Source organism: Dipteris shenzhenensis, chromosome 27 (genome assembly GCF_047967505.1).
Source record: "Dipteris shenzhenensis isolate YYH24624 ecotype China chromosome 27, Dip_SZ_1.0, whole genome shotgun sequence".
Lineage (NCBI taxonomy): Eukaryota > Viridiplantae > Streptophyta > Polypodiopsida > Gleicheniales > Dipteridaceae > Dipteris > Dipteris shenzhenensis.
In genome coordinates, this window is record NC_141622.1 from 609884 (window position 1) to 634606 (window position 24723).

The window sequence follows — 24723 nt, forward strand, 5'->3', positions numbered from 1 at the left end:
ATCAAAGATAAAATCCATGGTAATGCTTTGCCAGGGTCGATCAAGAATAGGTAGAGGCTGCAGCAGTCCAGCCGGCTTCTACCTATCATATTTCACCTTCTGGCAGGTGATGCATGTCCTGACATATGCCTCGACATCCTTCCTCAATGATGGCCAAAAGAAAGAGTCATGCTCCACCCTATGCAGGACACAGAGGCATCGCGTGATGTTCAAACACATCAGGCATCAATGCCTCTGTGTCCTGCATAGGGTGGAGCATGACTCTTTGTCAACACTTTGGTCCTCAACTGTTTCGTGACACATAGTCTGCCATGCATCATTAGAAATCCGTCTTTGAGAGTATAGTGCTTATCCCTCTGTCCATTAACACCCTAATCATAAATCCGTGAAAAATCAGCATCATTGGCATATTGATCCTTCATGGGCATCAAACTCATCATGATATGCAATGGTCAGTGCTGAAACTTGTGGCTTAACAGACACTGCATCATCTGGAGTGGGCTTGTGAGAGTGGATCTGCAACAACATTCTTCTTCCGAGGCACAAGCACAATCTGAAAATGAAACATAGAAAGAAAATTTGCCCACCTCATATGCTTCTCAGACAACTTTCTTTGAGCGAGAAAGTACTGCAGTGATTGATGATCAGTTTGAACATGAAAATCAGCACCTAAAAGATAATGCTTCCATGTTGAAAGTGCATGTATGATAGCCAACATCTCTTTCTCATAGATGCCAAAATTCATTTCAGCATCGTGGAGCACTCTACTCTCGTATGCCACGACTCTTCCATCTTGCATAAGTACCCCTCCTACGCTGTTCCCACATGCATTTGCTTGGACAACGAAGGGTTTGCAAAGATCTGGCAAAATAATCACAGAATCTGAGCAGAGTCTCTCCTTTAGAAGGTCAAAAGCTGCAATTGCTTTGGGACCCCATCTGAAAGTGACCCTCTCTTTGCCACCCTCTCTCCCATTCTACAAAAGAGAGGACTTCCTCTCAAATCAATGGAACAGTTTGCTCTTTGGTTCCCACACTCTCTTCCATGATGTCCTTCTCTCCCACTCCCCAACATGTGGTATCAGAGCCTTTCTACCCTCTTGAGCTTCCACCTCATGCTCCTAGCCTACTCTTGCTCCACAGTGCCACCTCATCACCTTCTTCTCCACTCTGCACCTTCTTTCACATTTTTCACTGTTCTCATCTGAGCTAGCTCCTTGTCTCCTCTCTCCTTCTCTTCCCTCTCCGCCTCCTTCCTCCCCGCCTCCTCCCTCGTCCGCTACTCGTCCCTTGCTCGTCCGTTGCTCGTCCTTTGCTCGTCCACTCACGCTAGTCGTCACGTGGAGTTGTCATTCACCCTGCTTGTCGCCTATCGCCCATCGTTGCCAACTTTGCGTGCTCGTATCTTTCTCCCGTTGCTACCCGTCGCAAGCTTGCTCAGCCTCTCCTTTCCTCGTAGCCTCTCCGCTCAGCCTCGCGTACCTAGCCTCTCTGCTCGCCTCTCGTAGCAGCCTCTCCGCTCAGCCTCTCCCCTCGTAGCCTTTGCGCTCAGCCTCTCCCCTCGTAGCCTCTCCGCTCAGCCTCTCCCAGCAGCCTCTCCGCTCAGCCTTTCCCCTCGTAGCCTCTCCGCTCAGCCTCACGTAGCCTCTCCACTGCCAGCCTCTCGCAGCCCGTCGTAGCCTTTCCGCTAGTCCCTTGTAGCCCCCCATGCCTCTCTCCCTCTCTCTCACGCTCAGCCGCTCTCCCTCCCCGCTCTCCCTCACGCTCTCCTTCTTTTTTTTTCCCTCCTCTTTTTCCAACTTCAAAAAAAAAAAAAACTACTCCTCGCCATCTTAGCCTCCCCTTCTTCTCCACCTCTCGGCTGCCTCTCCACCTGGCCTCCACCCCGCCTCTCCACCACCTCGCACTAGACGTGCCTCCCATGATGGGGGGGGAGCCAGTGCTCCTATTCCTGGTCGGACACTAAGACCTGCACCAAAAAGAAAAAAGAAAAAAAGAGGGATCCAAAAGAAATGGGGGACAAAGCCAAGAAAGACGACAACAACAACAACAAAAAGAAGCAAACGACACAAGTGAAATTAGAGGATGTGAACACACGTTACAACCGAAGTGGACTCGGGGTAGAATCCGCAAGGGTAACCGTTTCGGCTACCCTCATGGAGCAATAGCAGAGAGCCAGTAAGGCTCTCAATATCAGAGTACGCGGGATCCCACGCACTGAGGCTACACCGATGGTAGATGTGACTGCGTTTGTGGCCGCTACCTTGGGTGTGGCTGAGCACAGGATAGAGAGAGCATGGCGGGTGGGGAGAGATCCCAACAGAGAGTAACCCCTGATCATACGGTTCCATGACACTCAGGCACGACTTTTAGCTCTACGACGTAGGTCAGTCCTTCGAGATCAGCCAGCGATCTCTATAAATGAGGACCTCACACCTCTACAGGTTGATGAGAGGCGCTCTTTGCTGCAACAACAGGATCAGGCCCGGAAGGAGGGGAAGTGGGCAGTGGTACGAGAGGGACGACTTCTTACAGGCCCCCGTAGGGCACCTGCCTCCTCCCCTACATAGGGAAGCAGGGTCTGTGAGACTTGGATATCCGAGACCCTGTCCTGCACCATTTGGAACTGTAATAATACCTTATGGTCAGAACTAGGGAACTTCTTGGAATCCTATACAGGCCACGACATAGTCTTTTATACAGAGACACATTAGAGTTCAGAGCATCCTCTTCCAATAGTCAGTGGGTATACATGGGAATCTGCCTACAGAGATGAGACGAGAGGTACATGAGGAGGTCGAGGTTCAGGTGGAGTTGCAGTTCTTTCAAGTTCCACACTTTGGGGGACCATTTCAGTAGAGCAGAGAGATACACATTCCAGATTTCTTTGGATCCGAATTCGATACATGGATAGCCGGGATCTGTTTGTCACAGTTTGCTACTTCTCCCCTGAGACCTTTCACTTTGCCAGAGATATCCGAGGTGAAGATGAGACATGCCCATTTGTTGTCCTTTATCAGTCCATCGTTGACTTCTCTAGCCAAGGAGAAGTCCTTCTAGTGGGGGACTTCAACGCGAGAACAAGGGCCCGTTAGGTACCACTTAAGTCAAAGATGATTCCACTCTACTGCCAGATATTGACCTTGAGGAGGCAGGTATGCTACGGGTTTCGGTTGACAGGCGAGGTCCATTCTTATCTTATGGGCAGACCCTATTAGACCTCGGTAGGATACATGATCTCATTATCTATAATGGTCTTGACAGATGGCCCGCTTCAGGTGGTTTCACATGCTTTCCACATGGGGGGGGCTATAGTGTTGATTATTACATCATGGGATCCCTTGTCTTCACATCTCACATTACTGGCTTTACTGTAGCACCTCTCCCCCCAGGGGCTGATCATACATACCTTTTCTTTAGCATCTCTACCTCCCTTCGCACAGCACATTCCACCCCACTCAGTGCTTACTCCACCTACCACGATATACTCTTTGAACGGGATCACTCACCTTCTTACTCTGGCCGTCTGTACATACTTCTCACTTATATTGACTTCATACCCCTTTTAGAGGATCGTGCTGCCCTTGTCGCCCGCTCACTACATGAGATTGCCATTCACGCTTTCTCCCACACCACCCGCTCCACCCGCCCATCACCCCTTGAAACCGTACCCTGTAATAGTTGGTACGATGATGAGTGTAATGCTTTACATCGTCAACTCAGATTCGAAACCAAAAACAGTCTTCCGAGCACACCAGGTACACTATGTTATTACCGTAGACTGGTACGGAGGAAGAAACTAGACTTCGTTCGTCGGAACAGTTAGGAGCTATTGAACATTTTGTTTAGTAACAACTCTAAGGACTTCTGGCGGAGATTTCTAGAAGGACGGTCCCCTCTGCCACTCACTGACACTCAGATCTAGTTTGATTATGCACTCACACTTTACGACATCCCAAATCAGCCAGTCCCTAACCTCTCACACATGCCTCGTTCTACATCCTGCTCCCTCTTCACTAGAGAAGGGGTAAAGGATGCCGTAATGAAACTTCATAATGGCCGAGCGAAGGATCATGAGGGGCTATGCATTGAGTTCATTGTGTATGGGATTAACCTCCTAGCCCTGATCTTAGCAAAGATTTTTAATGATGCTGTCTGTTTGGGATTTCCACACACTTGGACCATTAACACTATCTCACCCATCCACAAGGCAGGGGATCCCGTGAGCCTGGAGAACTACAGGACCATTATAATTGGACATGTCATGTTCAAGATTTATGCATCAGTACTTCACTCCGAGGTTAGCAGACTTGCAGAGTGTCGAGGACTTAGAGCAGTAGGACAGGCTGGATTCCGGCGTGATCATAGAACCATGGACCACATCCTCACGCTCAGATGTATCATCGAGGAGGCGAGGTCACGGAAGCAGAGGGTTTATTGTTGCTTTGTGGATTTCCGCAAGGCATTTGACACGATTCCGAGAGCCCGCCTTATACAGCGCCTACAAGACTTGGGCTATGACCCGGAGATCATTTGGGCTGTCATGGCACTTTACGAGAGAGTTTCTGGTAGAGTTCGGGCAGGATCCGGGTGGACAGACGAAATCATGAGCACCATCGGGGTCGAACAAGGGTGTCCTTTGTCGCCTACCTTGTTTGGCCTCTACATTGACGAGCTTGAGACAATGATACAGACACAAGGGGATGTGGGTTGCTCTCTTGCGGGCACGTTGATTTAGATTCTGCTCTATGTAGATGACGTGGCTCTCTTGTCTTCCTCAGCAGAGGAGCTTCAAAGACACCTAGACGGACTACAGTCCTTTTGTGAGTCTCATGATTTGAAGGTCAACATGGGTAAAACCAAGGTTATGATCTTGAATACATCTCGAGCCATCATGCGTCAGGAGCAATTCACATTTGCGGGGTCATCTGTTGAGATAGTTTCATCATACACTTATCTTGGGGTTATCTTCTCCGGATCGAGCTTCACTATGAGACCCGCGATGCAGGCACGCTTGAGTAGAGGGTATGCTTCATTGGCCAGACTAGAGAGGCAGTGCTTTCGCTTGTACTTTCGAGATCCATGCACCAAGGGGTTGCTTTTTGACTCCTTGGTTCGCCCAGCGGGGATGTACGGCAGTCCTTGTTGGGGTGCAGACTTGTCGGATACAGAGTGGGCCCGTGTGGAGTGGCTACAGGTTCTCATGTTATCACGGATGATTCGTGGTAAGCCATCCGTTCCTCACCAGATCATTCAGGCTGAGTTTGGGTCACCTCCTTTACAGTTAGATGCTGCATTTCAGGTCATCACATATCTATACCGAGTTAGGGAATATGGGGATTATACCTCGGGGCGTAGCAAGCTACCATGGATAGCTCTATCCTCTTCTATGGCACTTGCAACAGGATGGGTATGCACGTACAGAGACATGGTTTGAGCGATTGGGGCTCCACATGGATAGACTACATCCCTTATAGTACAGCATGGATGCTCCATTTTCTCCCCTCTTATCACACGAGGTCAACCAGGTTATCCGTGAGGATCTATTATAGCTACACACATTTCGGACCTGGTTGGGATGGAGTGAACTCCCAGTGAAGCTTAGCTTCTACAGAGATCACTTCTTACATATCACAGCGGAGGGTTTCATTGACCCACCAGGATACACGCAGATTCACCTACCCCACTCACTGAGGATCTCTCTTGGGCAGTTTTGGGTCTCTTCACACAGACTTCGCATCGAGAGCAGCAGGGTAGAGCGACTACCTAGGGAGAGGCACATATGCACAATATGTGACATGCTGGAAGTTGAGACAGAGGAGCATTTCATCTTCAGGTGTCCTGTGTACTATTAGATCCAAGGGCATTTTCACTGCCTCTTTAGGAATAGTTTGGCGTGTTTTCTCTCCTACCCTGACCAGCGGTATTTGGTAGGTTTCATTCATGAGGCACTTAGACACCGTGAGAGGATACTTCGAGCACGGAGACAGGAGCAGACCTCCTCCTCGGCTGATCCCTCTCAGAGCTCTATCACGGAGTTCTTTCAGCTAGATCACATAGACCCCCACAAGACAAGGCCTCGACATGACCGTGATCCGGAGCCTGTGACCCGATAGCTCAGACAAAGGGTCGACACACAGATCACACTTGGGGACATCCCCTCCTTTAGAGTCGGAGCCCGGCCGACATGGGTTACAGTAGCCTTGGTCAGACACAGAGCTACGACCAAGAGACGTGCCAGGACTGACAGCACTCTATTGCCGACTTCATGCCTCCATTGCCTCACCCATCTTGATATCTTGCTGCTGCCGATGATGATGATCATATTGATGACGATGCTGAGACTGATATATAGTCGACCATCGACATGACTATGTTGTACTTACGACTTAGTACTGCCATTCTGCATTTTTACATTTTGCATTGGTATGGACGCTCGTTTAGTAGCTCCACTACCACAGCTTGTTGTATCAGAATTTTCACAGTCTCATAGACCCATCGGTCTTCTGAAGACTTTAATAAACTTTATTTCACTCTTTCTTTCTTTCTCTAGATTTTGCTTAGCTTTGTTCTCTCCAACTGCTGCGCCATTTGCCAAGCCCTCTGAACTGGAGATACCTTGTCTTGGGGCAAAACTATGACCTAGAGGAATTAAGCGTTGGTTGTCTCTGCTGCGCGTGCCGACAAGAAAACAGTTCATCGATCAGTCGTGAAATTCCGACGAAATCCTCGACTATACTCTAATTTCTTCTAGCCACGGGTGCCCAATGCCATAAGCTACCTTGTGCTGAAGTTTGAACCCAAATGCTTTCTGGAGCGAGGAGAAATCACACAAATACCAGTCGGAATAGGCGCATCTCTTCATGGCGACACAACGCGACATTTCTCGATTCCTTTCGTGGGGACACTCTTTGGTATACAAGCTTCATTTTTGTCCAAAAAACCCTCTCAGAGATGCTTCCTTTGGGATGGGATTCCCCAACTAAATCCTCGCCAGCGGGCAGCTCCAATTTCGGCTCTAGTGTTAGATTGTTCGATTTGGGGGGAACAGTCAAAATGTGGTCAAAGTTTGACCATCCCAGAGGTTTGACCAGTCAAAAATTTTGTTCTATATCTGTTTTAGCTGGCTGCACTAGTAGATCTCTGTTTGACTAAGTATTGACTCCGAAATGGACTTCACAAGTGTCATGATACTTGTCATTTATGATGATGATGTTTACATTGTCTATGTTTGAGTGCCATTTGCAAAGGGATAGTCATGATTTTGGAGATTGGTGACTTGTGCTGAGAAAAACTAGTTGTAAGAGTTTAGACACTACCACATATCAAGTGGTAAGACCTACTCAATACCATGTCTTCACAAGGAGGAATTGCTCATTACTTTCATTGGGTGCTCTACCCTGACCTTGATGTCTAAAAAGATTGTAAGTAATGAGCTTGGATGTGATATGATCAAGATGATATGTTGTGGTACCAAGAAAGAAAGAAAAAGAAAGAAAGAAACCTCTTTATGTCTTGGGAGAAGTACAAATTTGGTGACATCCCCTCGGATTCTAATTAGTTGTCTTCAACTGAAAAGATTCTTGATACAACTGTAAAACTTGAGCATACCCTTTCTTGGCATCAATTGCCTAATAGTTCTGGTACTTGGCAAGATACCTGCAGATAAACTTGCCTCTGGATGCCTTTCTTCTATGTGCAGTACGCAGTCTGTTTGCTGAAAGATCTCTTCCATCTAAGTGGATCTTGGAATCTGGTACTTCCGATTGTTGACTTAGATCGGCTTTGTGGCATTCTCTGATGCTTTTGGTCGTCTTTATTGCGTTTACAATGGCCAAGAAAGTTGACTTTGGTTAACTAGAATAAGTTTTATTGTTTTTACTTTTGTTTTGGATTGGTAAAAGAGAACTGTGGGGATGCCCACAAGGGACTAGGATTAGTCCAAGAACTAGGAATGCATGCATTTCACTAACCTCTAATGAGTGTTGGAACTTGTTTATGCAGCGTGGAGGACCTAAGAGAGTGCAAAAAGGATCCAAGAGTGGGGAGAAAAGCACAAAAAGCAGGTCCCACGAGGCCTAAAGTATGGACAAGGGGGCGCCTCTTTAAAAGGAGGGCCCACGAGATAAAGAAGGTGCCAAAAGCTGCAGATTTGAAAAGAAAGCCTAAAAAGCTTGGCTTTTATGTAAAAGTAGCTTTTAGGAAGCATGCCCTAGCTTTTTGCTAGGCCTAGTCTTTAAAAAAAAAAGGCCCCCAAGCCTACCAGATTCATTCAAGAGTTGTACTCAGCTTCATGCTCTTCTCAGATCCAGTTGTACAAAGTATTTTCCATTGCATTAAAGACCTTCGGGGGGGCCTATCCGTTATTTCTGGGCCGTAGTGTTGCATGTGCTACGTCTCCTTCTTCTCTCCCTCTAAGTGCTGCAATTCTGATTTTCAGATTTCAGTTTGTGTTCTCCAGTTTCTATCGCGAAGGTCTTGTGAAATATTGCAAAAATATTGCGTGGAAGTGTTTGCTACGTGTGACAGATGGTCCAAGGAACGGCTGGCAGCTTTAGCTTGTGGCTGTTTGTGAAGGTTCTGTGGAAGGCAAGCAACAGTGGGAGTCTTTCTCAATGTGGGCCACGTTTAGGGACAAAGCCTCATTGGAGTTGGTACACTCTGACATATGCGAGGAGATGTCAAATATCGTTGTGTGCTGGTTTCTTACCTTTATTGACAATTTAAACCATGACCTGGGTATAGTGCTTGGCAAAAAATCATAGGCTTTGGGGTCCAGGTTGAGGAGTTGTCACTAGGGTGTAGCAGCCAAGGGTAGATGTGGGTTAGCTGCTGGGCGGAGGGGCTGCTTTATGTCACAATACCGGCAAGTGGATTGTGAAAGAACTGATAGCCCATTGTTTCAAAGTTTGACATTCTGAATCTCCATCGGTAGTGCTCCTTCAACTTATTTATAGCTGTCACCCTGGCTTTGATAAAGCTTTGTTTTGGCTTTATCGACCACCACCTGTACCTTCTGCTTTTCCTCCAACACTTTCTCCAACCTCAACTTCTCACTATCCAAGCGGTATTTTCAGCCTTCTATGGCATGTGTTCTGCCATGCTCCGACATGCCTCTTCTATCTGACATGGTCAGCATGCTGCCCACTTGCGGTGACACCATGTGCCCGTTGCCATTTCACGTCCCATGTTCGGATTTTCCTGTCTAAGCAGTCCTTGCTCATCCTTGGAATGATGCTCTCTCCAAACTCAGCCTATGCGATACGGGAATGCTACTATTGTCAAACTAAAAAATAAAAGATAATCATCAAGCAAGGAGCACAAGAGAAGTAGAGATTAAAATTACAATTTTTAGCCTGCGAGGGTGTGGTCCTGGTGCAAAACATTGAGAGAGTGATCTCATTTGCAAGAGAGAGAAGCAGCAACAATGCATAGGCAGGGGCTGATCAGTTTCGGAAGATCTTACGAGGAAGTTATGACATTCAATTTTCTGGGCCTGAAGGGTGAAGGAAAAGGAAAGTGAGCGCTGAAGCAAGAACGTGCATCTGAAAGTGCCTGAAGTTAAAGGGTTAGAAACCTTTAATATCCTGTACCATACAAGGTTTGGCATGAGGGTTACATAAATACAAAGCCATAATATTAAAATTTATGCACTTATGATAATATGAATTAACAGCTACACCAATGGCGTGATATTATTTTAATGATTTTCTAAGGCTTATAACTCAACCTAGTGTTTCTAGACATGAGGTGGTATGCGACGGCTTTGAATTCCAAAATGCGATGCTCACTGAGCCACTCTAATATATTTCCCTTAATGTAAGAGCAATTTGTAGTGGACTGATGTTTATAGAAGGATTGAAGTGATATTCTTTAACGACTATTGCTTCCATTTAGTGGGCTGATGTTTACAGAAGATTGAATTGATATTCTTTAATGACTGTTTCTCCATTCAGGCGATTTTCATTTACTCCTGTATATTCTTAGTTTAATTTATCATATCCTTCTGCTGTCAGAATGCCTATTGTTCATGATGGAATATATGGATAATGGTCCCTAGTGTAAAGCCTTGGAGGGGGCTAGGATCATAGGCAACTAGGAATAGTTTGTCCTTTACCTGTTTTTGTTGTCAATTGCCTGTATTTGTCATTGATTGTGAACTTTAGATGGCGATGCTCAAGCTAGAAGCCACATTTTTCAGTTGTCTAGTAAGAATTGTGACTTGTGTAAAGGTTAACTGCCAGATTGAGAACTCTCTGTGGCATGGAAGTCAAGCATAAGAAGTTTTCTTCTGTGTGGTGTAGCAATTCCTTCTCTAGATATGATTCAGATTCAAATAGTTTGGTGAGATTTAAAATTTCCTGATCCAAAACATCTGGAGCCAGTAAGATGAGCACAAGGATACTAAGCTTTGATGTTCTCAAATAGTGCAAAATGTTCATCAAGCAACATTTTTATGTGTAAACAGGCCTGGCAGAATGTCATGATGCTGTGAAAGTCTGGCTACTAGTTAAGATTGAGGATGCTTGTCTTTGCACATCGTTTGCTCACAGGTTATTTCGTGCTGTATTACATCATTAAAATAATTTTCTGCAGGTTGACTGGGACCTCAGGCTTGCTTGTCTTCTATTGCTGGCTATGGATACAAAGGACCATTTCTGGCAGCTGTATAGTGACTTTTTGCCGGAAACAAGTGACAGCACCAGCATGATCTTTGCCACAGAGGTTTGTAATTTCGGCAGCTCTGTTTACACACATATCTATCTTTCAAGCATTTTCTCTGTTGCTTTACACCAACCGTAATGCAATTTGTCGGGTTATATAGAGCCTACGCATGTACTTGGGGCTCTGGTTCTGAGCAGTACTTGATTGCTCTTTTCCTACTATTTTGGACTAGCTTTTTGCATTTTTAGCACTTAGCACTCAGCAGGGGCCTTAGTAAGCGCTTTGCTTCAGCCCACATTGGCTTGTATGGGTTACATACATTTTGTACCTTGTCTCATAGACCCGCGACATCTCCTGAAGACGTTAATACACCTCTCTCTCTCTCTCTCTCTCTCTCTCCCCCTTGCCGCCCCTTTCCCACCGCCGCCCCTTCCCCCTCCGCCCCTCCCTGCAGCTCCCCCAGCCCCTCCCAGCTCCCCTTGAAATTCGAACTCCATTTGTTTATTTTGAGTTCTGATTACAATTACTTTGGTGTTGCAATGTTGACTTGCATGCGTTAGTGTCTGCAGAATTCACCTGGTGCATCCAAGTGTGCTTGCATGTCCCTCTTGTCTTTGGTATAATCATGTAACATGCCAGTACCCATACCTCACCTCAAAATGGGTCACGCTATCAACCAATCTTTCACATACTTTGTAATCCTATAGCATAGGCAATATCTGACTTTGTAACTGAAGGATGCCTAATACTTAGCTGTACAGACCGCCATTAGTACAGGTCTGTGAGGCCTTCCGAGGAGGTTAATGTGTGTGTGTGTATTTTTTCAGGGCTTTTCTATCTGATGGGGTTTGGACTTCTTCTTGAGCACAGCTTGCTGCAGCTTGTGTGCATCATTTTTCTCGCCAATTTGGGCATGCAAATCCTCCTTCATAGGAAGTTCTTTCAGCACGGCAAAAATTATTACAGCATTTCTCTCCCATTGTCTCTCCAGCACAGGCCTGGGAGTTGGACACTCCTTTCACTGAAAGAGAGTTAAGTGATGCTGTTAAATCATGCGGTAGATGGAAATCCCCGGGCTGGGATGGTCTCACTGTTGAATTCTTTCTTGCATATTGGGATCTCCTCAAGTCTACTTTGCTACAAATGATAAATAGTGCTTGGCACAATCAACACATGCTGGATTCTTGGAAGAAAGGGCTTGTAAAGCTTATGCCCAAGAAGCCAATCTGTGAATCTTTGGGGGATTAGAGGCTTATCACTCTTATGCCTTTTATTTATAAGATCATCACCATAATGGTGGTTGATCGTATCAAAGGATATTTACATGATGGCCTTCATCTAGCGCAATATGTTTTTGTCCCTCGTAGGCATATCATTGATAATATTGCAAATGCCTATGTTGGGATCGAATATGCCAAGTACACAGAGCAGGATGTCCTCTTGTTGCAAGTGGGCATTGCCAAGGCTTTGGACATAATGCAATGGGATTTTATTGTGCAAACCATGCAAGTCTTGGGTTTTGGTCAAAAATTGCAGCATGTTATCTATTGGCTCTATAGTGACAGCAAAGCTGCTTGCATACCATCGGGGGATATCCCTTAATCTTGGACCCTTTGTTGTTCACTCTGCTAGGGCTGTCCTCTTAGTGCCATTTGTCTCCGATTTGTTCAATCCATTTTGGTGGCCTACATTCAATTCTATTTGCCTTTGATCTTTTTTAAGCAAACGAGATCTTACCTCTTTATGTCCATCATCATGGAAATTTATTGGCGTTCCAGATATGGCAAGAAAAGCTTGAGCTTGCTTCGAGTACTATAGTTAGGTTTGCCGAAGATGCATGGGGGGCTGAATATTCTTAATATTCATGTGCATATTCTTGCTCATAAGGGAAAAATGATGCCACAATTCCTACATGGTGATCACCCTTGGGCTCTGCTATGATGCATTTTTTGCTTCTACAAATCACCACCCGTGCTTTTGGTTACTGGCGGCCTACTTAGTGGGACTTTCTTTTGGGTCATATTGAATGCAAGCTTAGAGGCTGCCCTTTGTTTCTTGAATGTTTTCAGATTGGAAGCATATTCTTTCGCATTTGGCTTGGCGTGGTCATGACTCATTGCAGGGTAACTCTTTGAGAGCTGAGAGCATCCACGAGTCACAAGTTGTTTCCCTAACGCTCATATTCGAAAGGCATCTCTTCTGTGGCTCATGTCATTCACGATGATGTGACTCTCGTTTCCTTTCCTTTGGCTGCTGGAAAGTATGGTTTAGGGATGCATTATCGTCCTACCTTTTTAGCCGGTATCGCCTCTAGAGCTTCAAGACAGGCTTCAGGATTGGACGCTTCTTTCATCAAACAACCGAGAGCATAAAGGAAGACCACACATTAACAATATATGAGGTCAGGGATAGTGGCAAAAGAAGGGACCATTTGTCTAGTGGCATGTTTTTGGCACCCCCTCAATCACCCATCTTTGAATGCAACAGCCATATATCATGCGAAGGCCCTCTTATGCATCTGGGAGAGGACATAACCAGGTTCTCTAAAGACCACACAATTATTTTGGCTTGGGATTTCAATGCACGAACGGGCTCAAAGCAAGGCATCATCACAATGGAGGGGAGAGATCCCATATAAATGGAGGAAATGGAAGAGGACAATGAGGAAAGGAGAGGTTGGAAAAGGGTGTCAAAGGAGATGGGAGAAATCACCCACATCGGGAGACAAGTCCTCACCCTATGGGGATGCTTTGGACTGCAAATAGGTAATGGTATCTAATGGCACCCCATTTTTCAAAGACACAGAAGACCATTCATCTGGCCTACATATACCAAAAACAAGGTGAAAGGGATTTAGAACTGATGTGCCTCCTCCCATAATGGTTTGCTTTCTTTTGCCATGTGAGTCTTTTGATACAAGTGGGAGACCATGTCTCTTTTAAGTAAAATTGCTTATATGACAAAATTCCCACCTGCTGGCCTGAGGTCATAAAAAGCTATCTACAAGAAATGTTGAGCAATGTGGTCATCCACAAAGTCCCTTGTACATTATCGCCTAGTAGGTGAGCACCCATACCATCCGTACATCTATGCACCATGATTTTTTCAAGTTTGATATCCAAACTCTTGCTTTGTTTTCATGGGAAAAAAAAACTCTTGCTTTGTAGGTCGTGATTATGTTCTTATTAAATGTGGATAGAAAACTCTCTGTCTTTGATGCCTTATCGTTGATTTGTCAAGGTATGATCTTAATGAATCCGTAACATTGCGGTATGATTGGAGGAAAATTAGCCCTCCAGGGTTACGTAGACTTAAAGGTTAGTGAGCCTAGGTCCAAGGATGCATCACTGGAAGGAATCGACTTAATTCCAGGACAGATTCAACACGCCATTAATGATGGTCAATGGCCATGCAATTTGCATTGGGCACAATAGATCCTGATATAGAAAATGCCAGGTATATCAAGTATTTACCTTGGCGGTTTCTCTAGCAGTTTCTTCTCCCTTTGGTGGGTGCTGTGTAGCTGCCTGGTTTCTGTAGATATTTCCATTGTCGTCCAACAGGCTTCACTAATCTTCTTTCTTAGACAGCACTTGCGATTGTGCGTTTGAATTCTGCCATGTCAGTATTCTTCTTGTTGCTACTAAATAGCATGCTGTAGGGACAGATGTTATTTGTAATTCAAGAATTATTACCCTACAAAACTGACATTTTGTATGGAGGCATTATGCATATGACATAAATGCTTAAAATGGTTTGGTAGTGGTATTATTGAGTGGTTGTGGCATGGTCATAGTATATTAATGTGAAATTCTTTGTTACAGGGGGAGCTTGCAGAGCTTCAAGATGACAAGCTTGCTCAAAAGATCCGGAGACAACAAAAGAGAGCAGAGAGTTTTTGGGCCAAAAATTGGGTATTTGCTCATTTTATACTTGCCCTTTAGATTTCAGTTTTTTTGGAATGGCACCTTTTCTTCTGCTGGATTAAATCACATGAGCATGCTTACTGAAACTGAATGTCTTTTCTTGATTTCTTCTGTTGCTAATGTATATTCAGATGCCTGTTTGTGTTAAGGTTACTGTTACGGTTTCAACGCTTAAGTCATTTCCCTAGTTCTAGCTTGTGGACTCTTCTAACATTGGGGAACGATGATTCGGAATGGCACAGATCTTTGGGGTTTGCTCTACATCTCAGTATTAGAACACTGGTCATGTTGTTTTGCATACCTATCTTGATTTTGATTCATTGAACCATGCCCCCTTTTCCATTTTTGTATTCCCTGGTGTGGATATAAGTACTGAAAATCATGGATGTGGCCTGCAAGGAGGAAAAATGGGCGGTAGTCCGAGAGGGACGGCTTTTGATAGGTCCCCAACGGGCATTTGGTGGCCCTCCTACATAGGGGGGTGGGGTTGACCCTGACTTGCAGCATTTCGAACTGCAATAGTACTTTATGGTCAGATCCAAGGAGTTTCTCAGAATCATACACAAGTCGGGACGTAGCTTTTTACCCAAAGACACACCAGAGCCCAGAGCACCCTTTACCTATAGTGAGTGGTGGATATATGTGGGAGATAGCATTTCGGAATGAAACCCAGGAGACGAGAGGAGTCCATGAATCGGGAGGGGTGGGAGTGCTATTTCGATCATCTCATGGGACGACCTCTATCATGAGACGAAACCCACGTGTAGGTTCATATGGGTTCGGATTCGACGACCTCCCAGTCAAAACCTTTTTATTGTAGTTTGCTACTTCCCTCCCAAGGCCTCACATTTCGCCAGGGACCTATGCAAGGAGTCCGAGACTTCGCCATCTGCAGCCCTCTACGTGGACATCATGGATTTCTCGAGCCGCAGAGAAGTACTCCTTGTTGGAGACTTCAACGTGAGGACATGTATCACTTTTGGATTTTTGTGATGATTCTATCTTGTTACCAGATGTTGACATAGATGAGGCCGGGATGTCTCGATTCTCCACAAAAAGACAGGGCTAGTCACAGTTTATTGAGCGGCATACCCTCCTATAGCAGCGGGATGCGGCCCGTAAGAAGGAAAAATGGGCAGTAGCCCGAGAGGGACGGTTTTTGATAGGTCCCCGACGGGCATTTGGTGGCCCTCCTACAGAGGGGGGTGGGGTTGACCCTGACTTGCAGCATTTCGAACTGCAATAGTACTTTATGGTCAGATCCAAGGAGTTTCTCAGAATCATACACAAGTCGGGACGTAGCTTTTTACCCAAAGACACACGAGAGCCCAGAGCACCCTTTACCTATAGTGAGTGGTGGATATATGTGGGAGATAGCATTTCGGAATGAAACCCAGGAGACAAGAGGAGTCCGTGAATCGGGAGGGGTGGGAGTGCTATTTCGATCGTCTCATGGGACGACCTCTATCATGAGACGAAACCCACGTGTAGGTTCATATGGGTTCGGATTCGACGACCTCCGAGTCAAAACCTTTTTATTGTAGTTTGCTACTTCCCTCCCAAGGCCTCACATTTCGCCAGGGACCTACACGAGGAGTTTGAGACTTCGCCATCTGCAGCCCTCTACGTGGACATCATGGATTTATCGAGCCGCGGAGAAGCACTCCTTGTTGGAGACTTCAACGTGAGTACATGTATCACTTTTGGATTTTTGTGATGATTCTATCTTGTTACCAGATGTTGACATAGATGAGGCCGGGATGTCTCAATTCTCCACAAAAAGACGGGCCTGATCACAGTTTATCGAGCGGCATACAAAAATGGGCGGTAGTCCGAGAGGGACGGCTTTTGATAGGTCCCCGATGGGCATTTGGTGGCCCTCCTACATAGAGGGGCGGGGTCGACCCTGACTTGCAGTGTTTCGAACTGCAATAGTACTTTATGGTCAGATCCAAGGAGTTTCTCAAAATCATACACAAGTTGGGACGTAGCCTTTTACACAGAGACACACCATAGCCCAAAGCACCCTTTTCCTATAGTTAGTGGATATATATGGGAGATAGCATTTTGGAATGAAACCCGGAGACAGGAGGAGTTCGTGGATCGGGAGGGGTGGGAGTGCTTTATCGATCATCTCTAGTTGGGACGACCTCTATCATGAGATGAAACCCACATGTAGGTTCGTATGGGTTCGGATTCGACGACCTCCCAGTCAGAACCTTTTTATTGTAGTTTGCTACTTCCCTCCCAAGGCCTCACGTTTCGCTAGGGACGTACGCGATTAGGTTGAGACTTCGCATCTGCAGCCCTCTACGCGGACATCATGGATTTCTCAAGCCGCAGTGAAGTCCTCCTTGTTGGAGACTTCAACGTGAGGACATGTATCACTTTTGGATTTTTGTGATGAATCTATCCTATTACCAGATGTTGACATAGATGAGGTTGGGATGTCTCGATTCTCCACAAAAAGATGGGCCCGGTCATTGTTTATGAGCATGCACTACTAGACATGAGCAGGATACATTATCTTCTTATCTACAATCTCGCGTTTCACTGGTTTTCCCACAAAGTGGGGTCTAGCGTGATTGACTACCTCATGGGATCTCTTGCCTTTAATTCACATATTACTGAATTCTTCGTCTCACCACCACCTCTAGGAGGAGATCACACACTTATCTGTTCTTTAGTATTTCCCACACTAGTGCCCATGTCACACACTACGCCATATCACGTGCACACACTACCTACCAAGACATACACTTTGACCACACACTGAAGCCTGCATATTCCGCTTGCCTTACCGACGTGCTCCGAGACAGACATCACATATTGTTCTTAGAGGATCAAACCGCCTTGATCACATGATCTCTCCATGACGCTACCATACAAACTTTTCCACACAACACTTGATCCACGTGCTCTACACCCCTTGGTTTGGTACCCTGCAATAGTTGGTAAGATGACGAGTGTAAGGCTTTACAGCGACAACTCCCACTTGAAACTAAGGGTAGAGCTGCATGATGTAGTCAGAACAGAGACTGCGCTGTGCGAAGAAGCAGGGTAGAGTTGTCTTCCAGGAGAGGTAGAGACGATACATGACTACCACCATCTGGTTTGATAGAAGAAGCAGGCCTTTGTCCGCCACAGAACAAAGAGGAATTACTAAACATTTTATTCAGTAACAACTTTAAACACTTCTGGCAGAGGTTCCTCGAACAGAGAGCCCCATCCCCCCTCACTGACATCATAACCTGGCACTCTTATGCACACACATTGTACGATGTCCCTAACCAACCAGCACCCGACCTCTCACATCTACCACGTCCCACTTCATGCACACTTTTAACAGTCGGTAGTGTCAAACATGCAGCTAAGAAGCTTCGCAATGGCCGAGCGAAAGATCATGAGGGCCTACGCACTGAGCTCGTTGCTTATGGGATAGATACCTTCGTAGCAAAGCTCTTCAATGTAGCACTTTGCACAGGCTTCCCACACACTTGGACCCTTAACACCATCACACCCATACACAAGGCAGGAGATCCCATGAGTCCTGAAAAGTACATGACCATTATGATTGGACATGTTATGTCCAAGATCTATGCATCACTCCTCGATACAAAGGCTAGCATGGCCGTAGAGCTTCGGGTTTCAAAGCCATGGGGTAGGCAGACTCCTGTGTAGATCGTGGGACCATGGAACATATACTCACACTTATGGGGGTCATCGAAGAGGCTAGTGGATTTTCGCAAGGCTTTTGACACGGTGCTGAGAGCCCGACTCATCCGACGCGTATAGGAGTTGGGATACGATTAGGAGATCATGTGGGCAGTTATAACACTTGATAAGAGAGTCTTGGGTAGGGTTCGGACTAGGGCGAGATGGACACAGGAGATCATGAGCATTATTGGGGTAAAAAAAGGTTGTCCGTTACCACCAACCTTGTTCGGCTTCTACATAGATGAGCTTGGGACTGGTTTCTCTCTAGCCGGATCCTTGCTTCAGATATTGCTGCATGCAGATGATGTGGTCGTACTATCTTTCTCTCCAGAGGGGCGTTAGCGACAGCTAGACGCACTACATACTTCCTATGAGACACATGACTTAAGGTCAACTTTGGTAAAACCAAGGCCATGATCTTCAACACATCCCAATCAGCCATGTACAGAGGGCATTTTACTATGGATGGGTTGCCAGTGGAGGTAGTTGCATATCCTATACCTACTTGGGGGTCGTGTTCGCCGGCTTGATTTTGATGATGTGACTAGCACTACAGGCCCGACTGAGCAGGGGTTACGTTGTGCTGACGAGACTCTAGCAATAGTGCTTTCACTCTCACTTCCAGGACCCTCAGACCAAGTCTGTCCTCTTCAACTCAGAGATGAGATCGGAAGGCTCAGCCAGGCTTTTTTGAGTCAAATAGCACGAACCAACAATCGCTGGGAAGACGGCATAGTTGGGACTCAGAGCGAGAGACACAATAGACTCGCTAGCATGTCCATTGTCGATGCCCAAGTGAGGCTGGGGGATCTCCCCTATATGGTTGCCAGACCAGGGACACATACGAGATAGGTGACAATGGCATTTGTCCAATGGAGAGATACTACTAGGAGACCATAGCCGATCACACAAACTTACCAACGTTAGTGCTCTATCAATAAGTTTCATGCTCCCACAGTACTGATGACCGTTGGAGCCTCCCTCTGGTTCCTTAGACATCATACAGAGGACTGCCATAGAGATATCACCGTGTAGATCTTTCCTTCTCACCATGGGTTTAGATATGTAGCACTTGTGTTCATATTTGTCGTGGTGGTGTATATATCTGTGTATTGGCTCAACCCATTCAGCTCATTGTATCCAGTTTTCTCAGTCTCATAGACCCTTTAGTCTTTCGAAGAATTTTATAAACTCAGCGACATGTCACAAGTTTCTATGCATTCAAGTCTTTCGGCACATAGTGGAGTAGAGAGGGAGGAGATAGTTGACATGAGGGCAGCATGGATCAATGGAAAGAGATGACACGGAGAGTGCAAAGGCCATGTTCAACAATTGCATGGAACATTGGGTGCATTCTTCAGCCTAATGGCAATCCTAACCAATGGGTTACATCATTGGTTTCTCAAGCATGGATTCAATCGGAGGAAGATTTGGGAACTCTATGCAATAAGGGATTCTGATCATTTTGAAGTAATTTAGTTGCCATTCTAGTTTTTGGAAGAGAAAGGCCCGATTCAGGATAAATTGTAGGGATTCATCCCTCACCCCAGGATTTCTGTGACGCTAGAGTAGATGCACTTACTGGTGGTGAATCCCTACCAAAGAATTTGCTGACTCACTTCACCATATAACCATTAGGAGGAAATGAATGCATGTGACGTTGAGCCCCTTCCTTGTGCAGAAATTACAAACCCACCCCTCCAAAAAGACTACCGGGGGACATGGACCATGGATATAGCCTATGACTGAGTGGAGCTTGAGACACAGAGACCATTGGATAAAGAGATCAGGGAGACCATGCCCCCCCACCATAGTGAGAGACGACACAACAGACACAAATATGAGACACCTTTGTAGCTCACAAGAGAGCCACCATGGCACCTAGCTATGTAGTATGAGTACTGGTTTTAGGTTTTGAGATTCTATGCTTTTTAGTATAGCACTCAGCAAGGGCCCTAGTGAGCCCTTTGCCTCAGTCCAGAGTGGCTTGTATGAGTTACCCTTGGATTGTAGTTTGTAGGATAGGCCTGCACGGCCAAGACCAACCACCACACATCAATAAAGCTAGAAGTTCAGGTTGCCAAGCTCAAGGAAGAAAATAAAATGTTAAAAGCCCGCAACGCATTTGAAGAAGGGGAGATCCAACCCCCTTAACAAGGAGCTGAATACTCTCAAGACAAGGAATGAAATGCTCAAGGAAGAGATGGCTGCGCTACATATGACAATGCAAGGGAAGCATGAGGAGTTTTCCAAGCAAATAAATATAGGAAAGGCTGAAATGAAGGAGTGGAATGAAGTGGGCAGTAAGGGTAAAGCAACCCTAACAAAGAGAGGATTTATTTCTGATGCCTTAGAAGAAGAGAAGAGAAAAAATAATAAAGCACTAAATGTCCTAGTTAGAGGCCTTGCAGTTTGGTACACTGCAATGGCAGATGCTGAAGCCTTGATCATTAAGCTTTCAGATGATGCACCATGTGTGACGAGTATGGGAGACACTTGCTCGAGATGGGAGCTATACACGATCTGCTTATATATACTTGCCTTCACAGATGGCCGTTATCTAGAGGGCTCTGCTATTTTGCACATGGAGGGGGCAGTGGCACAGTAGACTACTTGATGGGCTCCCTAGCTTTTATGTTGTGGGTACATGACTTCATAGTCCACCCCCTCCCACTTGGCGTTAACCACTCATATTTGTCCTTTTGTATCTCCACTGCACTAGTAGATATGATCCCTCTACCCCCGCCCGGGTCCAAGTACACTTTGATCATACTCTTGGTGTGGTACACATGAGCCACTTGTCTCAGGGGCTGGCGTCTGACTTTGGAGATGATGCAGACCTCACACACTCTTCAAAGACACTTGTTTCATTGGTCCAGGATGTGGCCATCAGATCATTCCCCACAATCCGCTCTAGAGTATGCCCCCGTATTGGGAACATGCCACAAAACCCCTGGTTTGATGATGAGTGTCAAGAGATGAAATCCCACCTCATGCAGGAGTAGGGTTTGGGGCAACTAACAAGACTAAGGCACATTAGATTCGAGGCGTTTGACACGGCACAAGAGATGGGCTTTTCTTTTGCATAGGATGGCTGAGGTAATTCACTCCTTCGGACTAGGAGATCATACCACTGCATGGGGACTTCTGTTGGAGGGAAAGCCACCAATTCCCATCATAGATCTAGGTATATGGCACACATACGTGGCATCATTGTATGATGCCCCTGCTCAAACCCCACCTTATATGCATTCCATCGCCAGACCCACCTCTTCTACGCTGTTTACCACCTATAATGTGCATGCGGCACTATGTCGGCTTCACAACCGACAAGCACTAGATCATGAGGGATTATGGAGTGAGCACTTTGCACATGGGATGGAGGTCCTGGATCCAGTCCTTGTGCAACTGCCTGGATCCAGTCCTTGTGCAACTGTTCAACCAGGCTGTTTGTCACGGGTTTCCCCCCACTTGAAGCACTACCCCCATCATCTCGATACACAAGTTAGAACCTCCCATGGATGCCGGGAATTAATGCACACTCATGATTGGCAACACATTGGCCAAGATCTATGGTTCAGTGTTGGACAGAGAGATCAGTAACTTCACAGAGATACATGGGCAGCGAGCTCTAGGGCAGGCTGGGTTTAGGAGACAACACTCTACCCTAGATCACATCTTCACTCTATGGGCCATCATTGAGGAGGCAAGCTCGAGATCCTAGAAAGTCCACACTTGTTTCATTGACTTTCAAAAGGCCTTTAACAATGTCCCACGGGCTCGCATGATCAGGAGACTTCAGGAGATGCAGATTCCTACAGACATAATATGGGGGGTGATGAGCTTATATGAGGCAGTAAGAGGCAGAGTACGTGCCCCAAGTAGTTTATGAGATTGGGTTGAGAGCACTATTTGAGTGAAGCAGGAATGCCCCCTCTCACCGACACTTTTTGGGCTCTATATTGATGAGATCACTACCTTCATTGATAGGTTAGGAGGTGAGTGATCACTGCTTGGTTGTTGACTTGATGGTATAGATACTGCTCTATGCTGATGACATAGTCCTCATATCCTTCTCTGTAGCGCAGGTCTCCAGAAGCTGATAGTCAACCTTGAGAAGACCAAGGTTATGATTTTCAACACCTCACGGGTTGTGCTACGTCGACATAGTTTCACCCACTGAGGTCAGCCCGTAGAGATTGTACAGTCCTACACATATCTCAGAGTAATTTTCTACGGCCCTGTCTTCAGGATGGTCCATGCAACCAAAGTTTGACTCACATGCGGCCAGGCAGCTCTAGCTCGACCAAAGAGACAATGCTTTGATGCACACTTTTAGGACCCTCGTACGAAGGGATGGATTTTTGATACACTCACGAGACCGACATCCATGTATGCAGCACCCTTTTGGGGGGTTGACCTCTCGAGGCAGGCTGGAAGAAGTTTGAGAGAGATTATGGGTTCCCTGATAAGCCCTCAGTCCCTCCTCAAATCATACAGGTAGAGTTTCCAGACGCCTCTCCAAATTGATGCTGTTTAGACAGTGACATATATCCATGGGGTTTGGACTCTTCCTATTCGAAGATTGTCGAGACTAGCACTAGAGTCATTGCGACGACTAGTGGAGTCAGCACATCTTTGCATGCATGTGTCTCTAGATGGTTTGATAGCCAGGGGATTTAGATGAGTGGACTCCTTCCCTTTCAGTACAGCTTGGATGCCTTGTCATCCCTGATCCCAGGAGATGAGATCAAGCGTATCATATGGTTGGATCTATTACAGCTCAACGCGACACAGAGTTGGGGAGGGGACCATGAGTTCCCCACCAAGATCCAATTCTATCGCTTCCTTAGGATATTAGGTAGAGCTGTTGGCAGACCGAGGGAGCCACAGATATGCAGACTTTGCACACTATGGAAGGTGGAGACGAGGGAGAATTCTCTATGCATATGTTCGGCATACTTTGAGATCGAGGGCGGTACCATAGCTTCTACCGGGAGGGACTTGGCTTTGGACCACTCTCTTGCTTGATCCACTTCTAGGACCAGGTTTGTGTCAGTCTTTATCTCATGGAGATGCGACGACATGGAGAGACCCTTTTGATACAAATCAGACGGCCTGCACCAACAGTCTTACCCAAGATGGAGATAGATGCAGCCCAGAGACATGTTATAGATTTTTATGCCTTTGAGTCGGCCCCAAGACACCGGCCCCAGGACACAGTAGAGTGGAGGAGGAGGAGATTGGTGATGTGGGGTAGAGTGGGCTAGTGGGAGGAGACAACACGGAGTGGGAGAGCAGAGAGTGGCTGGACCACAACCTTTCTTCGATGTGAGCGCTAGAGTCGCGGGGCCACTCTTGACATGGTTCGCCAGTTACAGAAGTCTCAAAAATCACGCCCTCACTCTCCACTGTGCGAGACGACACAACAGATGCAGCTCGGAGGTATCCTCACATCTCATAGGAGAGCCACGGTGGCGCCAAGTAATGCCTTTGGAGTATTTTGAGTGTCTGTGTATTGCTTTGAGTTATGATTCTTTGAGTTTTTCTTAGCGTCAGCTGGGGTCTTAGCAAACCCCTTGCTTCAGCCCATAGCAGCTTGTTTGTGTCACCCATAGGCCCGCAGGGCCTCCCGAAGGGCTTTGCCTCATAGGCCCGCAGGGCCTCCCGAAGATGTTAATACATCTCTCTCTCTCTCTCTCTCTCTCTCTCTCTCTCTCTCTTGCATTGTATTGCGTAGCACTTAGATGATATTCGACGATGCCTCTTCTTTGTGGCACGTTGATTTTGTGCTATCTTGTATGCAGAGTTCTTGATGTCCCATGGGCCCATTTTGGCCTTTAGTGGACAATAATACACTTTCTTTCTTTCTTTCTTTCTCTCTCTTTCTCTGTCTCTCTGCCCCCCTCCATGATATTGTGCCAAATTTTGCTTTGTACTTTGATGATATATGATGACACATACATATGTACATGTACATGTACATATACATACACCTTATATATACATATGCATGTGTGCATGCATGCACACACCTACACACATGGATTGTTGGATGGATGTGTTTGTCTTGGTGGTCTTGTGTGCGTCAATGTAGACGTGTATGTAACCTCTAGTATCAGTTACAATTTAATGGTGTTTTCTTTGGGAGAGATATATTCTTAGAAAACCTAGACCACCTCATCTGCATCATTTGTTGTTTGTTTCAGAGTTGGGCTAATGCCTTGAAAGGCGCGCTTGTCATTTTATCACAAAAATTGTGAAGATACTGTTTAGTTGTAAGCTTGTCTTAGTCATGAAACATTCTTATAGATGGGAATTTCTATTCCTAACTTCGAATAATACTATTTTTCTGTCTAGCTCAGAATGTTATCTATTGCTCAAATTTTCCTTGGTTTATTCATTGCATGATTTGT

At 46.0% G+C, this 24723-nt stretch overlaps 1 protein-coding gene across 5 annotated transcripts in view; it reads left to right on the forward strand.

Annotated features, from left to right (window-relative positions):
* Positions 1 to 24723, forward strand: part of PTAC14 (plastid transcriptionally active 14) — a 216263-nt gene that overhangs the window by 89343 nt on the left and 102197 nt on the right. For all 5 annotated transcript variants that reach the window (XM_087399046.1, XM_087399049.1, XM_087399047.1 and 2 more), the window contains exons 5-6: positions 10596 to 10724; positions 14489 to 14578. In XM_087399046.1, coding sequence (XP_087255172.1) covers positions 10596 to 10724; positions 14489 to 14578 — 219 coding nt within the window. The remainder of the gene's footprint in view (positions 1 to 10595; positions 10725 to 14488; positions 14579 to 24723) is intronic.